General features: G+C 36.9%; 1 protein-coding gene across 1 annotated transcript in view; it reads left to right on the top strand.

Moving 5' to 3' along the window:
- Positions 1–8,997, top strand: part of LOC127695979 (transmembrane protease serine 11C) — a 45,505-nt gene extending 36,508 nt beyond the window's left edge. The window contains exons 7-10 of the mRNA XM_052198342.1: positions 2,151–2,322; positions 3,860–4,119; positions 5,673–5,815; positions 8,829–8,997. Coding sequence (XP_052054302.1) covers positions 2,151–2,322; positions 3,860–4,119; positions 5,673–5,815; positions 8,829–8,990 — 737 coding nt within the window. The 3' untranslated portion in view covers positions 8,991–8,997. The remainder of the gene's footprint in view (positions 1–2,150; positions 2,323–3,859; positions 4,120–5,672; positions 5,816–8,828) is intronic.
- The last annotated feature ends 602 nt before the right edge of the window (positions 8,998–9,599 follow it).

Here is a 9,599-nt window from a genome sequence, read left to right on the forward strand (position 1 = left end):
ATTCAAAGAAATTATTCCAATGAAACCTTCAGTATCTGTAAACTGAAAATACATGATTTGGGAAGGTTGTCAAGTCCATAGATGGTCAGGACAGGTATATGAGCAGTCAGTGCTAATAAAGATATCTACTCCCCAAGTGGAACACTAAGATCCTTTCATATCAGAATTTGACTCATTCTATCTAGGGTTCTGATTACATTTCTAATAAAAAGCAGAGGGTATGCAGAAAAAAAATAAATTTAAAGAGGAGATAATCAGGGTGTGACTCATAGAAGTGTATTAAAAAACAGTAGAAGTAGAACCATAGGGGGGCAGTAAACACTCTGTAGGTTCCATTATATCTCAAAGTATCAGCGAGCAGCCTTCATTATGTTCTTTAAATCCTTGAAAATTTCCATCTGCTCTCTTCTGATATAATAAAGCTACAAGGCGCCGCGAAGCACTTGAGCAGAGGTAACAGCATAAGGCAGTAGAACGAAAATAACGCACAGCAACCATGAGTAAATAGGATCTTCAGAAGGAAAGACACTGTGAGTAAGGTCAGAAACAGTGAAATCGCGGGCTCCTCCTCCTCCTCAGGGAGGCACCTATCCCACAGAGAAGGATCTTTGTTTTTATATCCCTCTCAAGGAAGTTGAGTAAAAGCCAGCTTCCTTTAGGAGTCGCCCAAAAAGACAGAAGGATAGGGAGGAACCATTATCCCCTCCTGGGTTCTGGATTAACTGCTTTATCCTCTATAGAGTCAACAAGGAGGGAATAGAAGGAAAAAGAGAAGAGAGTGACATCCCGTGAGTCAGCTCATAGACAGAGCAGTCAGGAGTGACTCAAGGAAGATGCCTCAACCTGAGGTTAGAGATGTGACTCTAAAGTAAGCCGAGCAAACTGAGAGGCTTTGGAAACTCAGTGAGGAGCTCCAGAAGTGTACATGACTCCCCTCTGTTTCTCATACCTTCCTGCCTTCAGGAAGGGAAATCTCAAAGTATATACAGCCACTATAATCACATACCAATTGTGAAGCAATTGGCCAGCTAGCATTTCTAGTTAATTCAAATATTCTTATTCTTGGTACAAGTCAACTCTGGTGTTTCACTCTTAACTCTGTTGACACAGAGGCAAGCAAAGTCTTTGTTGCAGTGACTCTTCAGTTTATAAAGAGTAATTAAAAATATCCTGGCCTTTGTCCACTGGATATCATTAGGCATTCCCCTACACCATTCCCCACTTACAATTATCAAAAGTGTCTCCACCATTGCCAAATACTAGCTACTGCCTTAGTCATACCTTGAATTTTTACACATTTTTTATTCTCCAGATGAAATAGTAAACAAGTATTTTTATTTCATGTTTTACGGGCTTTATTTGTACATATATTTATTGACTTCCTTTTACGTAAGTTCTAAATATTTTTATGAAAAAAACCATAATTTCTAACCTTTAAAGGTATTTACCAATGAGATGGTAATCTGTAGTAAAGATGGGAAACTTTAAGGACAAATCCATCACTTTGGTTGGTACAAAGTTAAGATAGTCAAAGGAACCCTAATCACTCTGATGAATAATGAACATGTATTATTACTACCAATTTGCTTTGAAGACATTAGAGTCTGGCTGCTTCTGCATTTCTAAACTGAAAATCATGCACAGTTCTATGTCCCAGAAGCATATGACTTTGGAAATTCTGGCAACCTCCAACCATTTCTTCTGTCTGGGCTCTATGTATGGAACGTTTATTCACCCTGTGCCATACACTCAGATTCACTCACATTTTCATATGAATATTTTCATGGCATGCATTGCTGTCTGGCCATTACGAATGTTGCAATCCACATATGTCCTTGTACAATTTAGTAAGTCTGGTCTCTTCTAAAAGCAAACCTATAACTCTACCTATCTCACACATCAGGTTCCAGTAAGATAAGACAGATACAGAATACATATGATGACTGCTAGGCACAGGAGACTAAGACGACAAAGTACTTGGAGAATATCTTCAAGAAATCATGTCAGCAGTGCATCTATTCTAATTCTCCCAGATAGTGAGATTTTTCTCAGTTACTAGTTAATAAGGACATATGTTTGGGGTCATTTATTTAGTATGGCAACACACATGAATGAGAAAATTCAACACTAATGAATTCTTCTTTGAACAGGTTGTGGACGACGTACAATTATTCATGGAGGCCTCAAAGTAGCAGGAGGCCAGGATGCTGAGGACGGAGAATGGCCCTGGCAAGCTAGCCTTCAGCAGAACAGTGTCCACCGATGCGGAGCCACTCTGATCGGTAACTACTGGCTTGTCACTGCTGCTCACTGTTTCATCCGGTGAGATATGACCTGGGCACTCAAGGGCACTCAAGTACTAAGCATCTAATAACCCCTCCCTATTTAGTGTGGTCATGTAACTATGTCCTCAACTGTACAATATGCCAGTGAGGTAAACTCTCAAAAATTGCTCACTTACTTATCACTAAAATAGTAAGTAGTAGTCATCCAACAGAATTGGATGTGTGGTCATGTAACTATGTCCTCAACTGTACAATATGCCAGTGAGGTAAACTCTCAAAAATTGCTCACTTACTTATCACTAAAATAGTAAGTAGTAGTCATCCAACAGAATTTTGTCGAAAGTCGAAATACTGACAATTGGGACTAGATATAATTGTTTATTGTGGAAAGCTGGCCTGGGCACTGTAGAACACAAGGAAGAACCCCTGTCCTCAGCCACCAATAATACCGCAATAGTAACAACTACAGTATTTACAAGACATTGGCAAAGGTGAGTTGGCAAAATGACAATGTAGCCAATGACAGAGTAGCATCAAGCTTGCTGTGTAGCTTAAACTGCCCACAAACTTGCAATCCTCCTGCCTCTGCTTATTAAGTGTTGTTATTACAGGTGCCATCTACCACACCCAGATGAAATGATGGCTGTTTAAAAGTTATTGTTCCAAGAGGAGGCAACCTTAACATCCTCTTCTGTTTTCTCAGTACTAGGGATTGAACCCAGTGCCAGGCCAGCACTCTTCCACTGTGTGGATAAAATTCCATCTCTAACCTGGTCAGCTCTACTGAAAACCATCCTTGCACATTATAACAGTTCAGTAGAAAGCTTGGAAAGGTTCCAACAGGACTACTTCTCAGAACATAATATACAAAATACTAAATAACAAAGCTGGAAGACTCAAGTATTTTATTTGTTGTTTACAATGGTTAAAAGGTGAAGTTTAAATGGTATCATTTCTGTAAATTCTTTATGTTCACATCTCCCCTTACTTTCTATTAAGTCTTATCATTCATGTTGTTCTTGACCTTTTAAATCTCCCTCAGTATTTTCTATCTGAGCCAAGAAATAAAATGAACTTTCTATGAATTGTCTTTTCTCTTGAATTATCTTTAAGTCAAAGTCTCACTACACATAGCTCAGAATGGCCTTGGATTTACTCTATAGCCCTGAATGGCCTCAAAAATCATCATTCTCGTGCCTCCATTCCACTACTCTCACATGCCCAGCTATTGATTATCTGTTTAGGCATATTTTATTGAGTTACTCAAAATGTGTACAAACAACATTGTTTTTATTTCTTCATTATATATAGCTTTTTCTGAGGGGGGGGGAAAGCTTTGCATAGTGGTATACACCTTTAATCGCAAAGTCAGGAGGCAGAGGCAGATGCATCTCTTTGAGTTTCAGGCCAGCCTAGTCTACATAGCAAGTTCAAAAATGCACCGTGATACCTTCTCTCAAAAAAAGAAAAATATATATAGAAATTCAAATTACTTAATTAGTTTTAAAAGGTTAAGACTAGTTCCTTTAGCTCTAACATACGGGAGTTTTAATAAATAAATCTATTTCCTTTAGGGCTGCAAATCCCAAAGACTGGAAAGTTAGCTTTGGGTTTCTTTTAAGTAAACCACAAGCACCACGATCTGTCAAGAATATTATAATCCATGAGAACTACAGTTACCCTGCACACGATAATGACATAGCTGTTGTGCGTCTGTCTTCGCCAGTATTCTATGAAAGCAACATCCGAAGGGCTTGTCTACCGGAAGCTACTCAGAAGTTCCCACCCAACTCAGATGTAGTGGTCACTGGATGGGGAACATTAAAGTCGGATGGTAAGTTCCTGACATCTTTTCATTACAGGACTCCAGCTTTAGGAATTAAAAAGAAGAACATTAAGAATTACAGCTTGACGGGCAGTGGTGGCGCACGCCTGTAATCCCAGCACTTTGGGAGGCAGAAGCAGGCGGATTTCTGAGTTCAAGGCCAGCCTGGTCTACAGAGTGAGTTCTAGGACAGCCAGGGCTATACAGAGAAACCCTGTCTCGAAAAAACCAAATCCAAAAAACAAAAACAAAAAAACAAAAAGCAAACAAACAAGCAAAAAGAGAATTACAGCTAACTGAAAAATATTTCCTCTAGATCATTTAAGTTGGTATAATGTGCTTGCAATGGACTGGCTATTGTGCTGAGTATCATTTATTTAGAAACTATAATTTCATAGAGGTGTTTGCCAATTGCCCTGGTAATAGCAGCTCTCAGAGTGTTTTGGGGGTTGTTTGTTTGTTTGTTTGTTTTGGGTTTTTATTTTGTTTTTGTTTTTTCATTTGGATACATAATTTTCTCTGTGTTATTCATTCACTTAATAAACACTTATCTTTCATCAAGGAGACAATATTTGAGCAAAGCCCACTCATCAAATACATTCCATGACCTTAATCCTGTAGGGAGTAAGGATCAAAATATGTCCAAAACACGTTTTTAAAGCAGTAAAATGAAGCTAACTGATTTTAAAGATCTATAACCACAATAGTAAATTTAAATAAAAAGTTTATAAATAACTATGAAATGGATGCTTCTGACATGTGAATTTTTTTTATTTTACTTTCTAAGATATGCATAGTTAATGTAAAACTCTAAACCATTTTTTAAAAATTATCCTATCACATTTGAAATGCAAACTACTTCCAGGTGTTATTGTAGTTTGCTTGTAAATATGTCTTGCTTTAACTAAATTGTTTTACATTGCCTGAAAAACGCAGTTTTAAGATTAAAAACCAATTTTAAACAGAAACTTTATCGGGTTTCAGAGACACTATTATTGAGTTTTCAAAAAAAATTAATACAATCTGGAGGGCTTTCAAGATGGCTGAGCAGGTCAAGATGCTTGCCTCCAAGCCTCAGAACCTGGGTTTGATTCATAGAACACACACATACTAGAAAGAGAACACTGGCACTCAAGGAGTGACCTCTGACCTCCAGATCCATGCATATGCATGCATGTGCACACACACATGTATATATTACATGTATATGCATGCATGTATACACACACACTCACACAGTATATATTAACAGTATAGTGTGTGTATGTGTGTGTATGTATATATGTATATATATGTATATATATATATGTATATATGTATATATATGACTTTTAAGTTCCTGTTTTTTGTTTTTTTTCTTTTGGTTTTGTTCTGGGTTTTTTTGTTTTTCAAGACAGGGTTTCTCTGTGTAGTCTTGGCTGTCCTGGAACTCACTCTGTAGACCAGGCTGGCCTCGAACTCAGAAATCCGCCTGCCTCTGCCTCCCAAGTGCTGGGATTACAGGCGTGCACCACCACCACCCGAAGTTCCTGTTTTAAAATTACATAATATTCTTTCTTCAGGAGAAAGTCCTAATATACTCCAGAAAGGAAAAATGAAGATTATAGACAATAAGACCTGTAATAGCAGAAAGGCATATGACGGCATGATCACACCTGGAATGCTGTGTGCTGGCTTCCTGGAGGGCCGCGTGGATGCCTGTCAGGTAATTCTCCCCAGTCACTTACATGATGTTTTTTTTTTCTTGGTTGTTTTAGATTTTCAAGGGCAACACGATTTTCTCAATATTAAAGTCATCTAATTAAAATGTATATTGATATCAGTAAAATACTGATGCAAGATCAGCAGTCCTGTTGATGAAGCTGTGTGTGGAACTGGGGAGAGACTCAATGAGCTCTGAAGAGATAAGTCGCATCACTGGGGGCTTCAGTTTGACTTGTCTGTCTCCAAGAAACCGTCAACTTACATTAATACTAAATCCACCAGAGATATTTCACAACCTGGCTCTACCATCCATCCTAATAATTTTATTTACTTAACAACAGGTACATGGGATCCCACACAAAAGGCATGGTTTCAAGATCATTGCAATATTCACTTACTTTAGTTATGGTAACCTTTGTGGCATATTTATAAGTTTGAAACACATATCTGATGAGTATTTTAGGCAAAGAGTCAAGGTAACTCATTTACCTTAGCTGACAGAGCAGGGAAGATAAAAGGGAACTTTGATCTTGTGGCCATTCGCTGAACTCTAAACCCAGAGACTTTTCCTTACTAAAGTGCTACTAATATTCCTATGCCATTAGTGAGGAATCATCCTGGATTGTCTAGTAAGAGTCTAGGCAGGCACAACCAATGCTAGATCCAGGAAGATGTATAGGGATGTTGAGACTAGTAAGTAAATTACTGTACTCTAAGAGCAAGAAGACATGCAAATAAATATTTAAAACATACAATCCTCTATAATAGGTTTTCATCATTCTATTTTTCATACTAAATTAAACCTATTCTTGAAGATCATGAAGCATTTAAACCCCCACTGTACTTAATTAATTAGCTAGACTTGTGACTCTTAATCTGTCACTGCCTTAGACCTACACTTCAGGAACGGTGTTTACTGCACCCCAGTGACTTCATCATATACTTCCTTCACACCTATTTAAATAATCTTTAATCACAGAGTAATCTGTCAATTTTCCTAGCTACTAAGCACTACATGAAATTTTTCCTACTTGTAAACCTAAGGAATTTAATAATATCTGAATGTATCTTTTACTGTGCTGTATCAAATCTTTACCATATGCTCTTATTACATATTGCACTATGTCCTAATTTTCCTTAGAATAGCATAGTTTTGTTAATAACTATAAAATTTAAGAAATTAAATGAAAACCTCTTTAATTTCTTTTCTTCTTACCCCATTTCTATTTGCACCCAAGTTTCCTTGGTTTCAGCAAGTTTCTTCTACGATTTAAAACCAATCGCTTGCCCGTTTTCTTCACTGTCTCCTCCCATCTGCACTATTTGTAATTTATTAATGCTAGCGTTCATATTTTTAAATTTCCCTATTCTGTTGATCCCTTCTGTACACTCTGTAAACATCAAAACAAATCTCTCATTCAAGCCAAATTTTAGGAACTTCCTGTAACTCATAGAAGTCAATACCAAAAGCACCATGTTCTGATTTTTAAAGGGGAAAATGGCCGAAGTAGACATTTTAGAGAGAAAAAAGACAAACGAGGTCTCAAGAAATAGCTTGGTAGCATCATGCTTTCCATATAAGCATGAAGACCTGAGTTTGTGCTCTCCTTCCTCCACTGGAACACGGCAGTCTATATAAATAATCATAGCACTTGGGAGACAGTGAAAGGAGGATCTCTAGCTAGACTGCTAATTGGATTAGTGACCTCCAGGTTCAATAAGAAAACCTGTCACAAAAAAAAAAAAATAATAAGTTGAAGAGTGATGAAGGAAGACACGTGACATGAATTTGTGATCTCCACATGCATACAAATGCACACACACACATGCACATGCACACTCATAAAAATCCAGAAACACCTTTTTTGTATTAAAAGGTGCTCAAAATCGATGATCAAAGAAGTGGAAAATTAAAAACACAACGAGATATCACTTTAAGACGATATTAATTATGACTATAATAAAAATAAGTTGATTTTCTGCAAAGATATAAAGAAAGTTATACACTAGTGACAGGGATAGAAAATGGTATGATCATGACGGGAAAATAGTATAGTACTTCCAAAAACAAACAGAAAATGAAAGAGCCTACCCAGAAAAAGTCAAATGCTGCATGATCTCACAGAGTCTTTAAAGATTGACTCACTAAAACAGAAGATAATGAAGTCTGTCAAGGCTGGAGAGGTGGCTTAGCTCTTAAGAGCAAGCACTGCTCTTGCAGAAGACCTATGTAAATTTCATTCCAGCACCTGCATAGGGTGGCTCACAGCTGCCTCTAACTACAGTGTCAGGCGATCCAAGGTCCCTTCTGGCCTCCACAGTGTCTGGCATACATAAACATATACAGAAATAAAAATATGTCTTTAAAACAAATAATAGTAAAAATAACAGTTATTAAAAGTGGGAGTTCAGAAGAAATGGATGGGTACTATTCAACACAGGCTACAAATTTTGCTTTAAAAAGATTCTAATTTTGAGGCTCTAATGTAGAGCACAATTACTTTATGTATCTACTTGAAATGTGATGAAAGTAGAATCTTAGTGGTTTCATATAAGAAAGCAAATATGTAACATAAAAAGTTACTTTCCCTAATATAGGGAATAGCATTTGCTCAAGAATGGAAAACTATGTCCAATTTTAGTGGAGGGTGAATTTTCCCTTCATTTTTCCTTCAGCATAATAGTAATATAGGGAAGACTGTTCCTCAATATGGTGATGTTTGCATAAGAAGAAATACCTTCAATAACTGCTTAATACATAAGTTGGAACCTTTCATACTAATTTTCCATTATTACATTGCATTAGCCAAAGATGTATACTGACATACTGGACTTTAGCATATAATAATGGGACAGATTAAAAATATGTTAGGCTAGCATCATTTCAAGTATTGAAATATCCAAAGTGTTTTTGTTTGGTTTGTTGGCCTCCCCTGCGATCTACAGGAGAAAAGCAGATATATTGTTTGTTGTTATCTACCATGTCTTATAAATTATGTCTTTTTTGTCTCCAGGGTGATTCTGGTGGACCATTGGTTAGTGAGGATGCTCAGGGCATCTGGTTCCTTGCTGGTATCGTAAGCTGGGGTGATGAATGCGCACTTCCAAACAAGCCTGGTGTCTACACTCGGGTGACATACTATCGAGACTGGATCACATCCAAAACCGGCCTCTAGTGTAGATGTTATCTATATATTCAACCTAAGTGATTACGTATATGTTAAATAAGTTTGTAACCCCAAACCACATTTTCTTAGATATTTCTCCTCTTCTACACATTTAAATATAAATTTTAAAGGCATGAAATTTTAGATGTAAGACATTTATTAAAGTTTGGCAAATCTTTAGTAAGATTATGAGCCAAAATATATAATTTTCTCCTTTACCCATTTGAGTATAGATATAGTAGTGAATATCGTTTCAGTTTATTATGGAAATACTCTCTGATACTTTGGAAGAGCAGATATTTGGGTACTGTATCACATGAGCATTAGTTATACATGTTTCTAATCGTATAAGCCCTCTTCTGCTGACCAGTTCATACATTCTCCGGAATCAATGTGTTTAAGGATGGAGTCCAGTGTGTTGTGGTAACACTGCCCATAAGTGTTACTCAAGAAAATATATCTATTTCCTTTCTGGTCTCTGTGTCAAAACTAATTCTCCTTATTCTTCCTCATCGTAAATTATAAAAAGCAAAATCATAATCCCATGAGGTGTATTAATAGACCACAATGTTTACTGACTTATCATTCTCTCTTGACTGTGAAATTAGAAGGTGGTTC

The sequence above is a fragment of the Apodemus sylvaticus genome, chromosome 11 (genome assembly GCF_947179515.1).
Source record: "Apodemus sylvaticus chromosome 11, mApoSyl1.1, whole genome shotgun sequence".
Classification (NCBI taxonomy): domain Eukaryota; kingdom Metazoa; phylum Chordata; class Mammalia; order Rodentia; family Muridae; genus Apodemus; species Apodemus sylvaticus.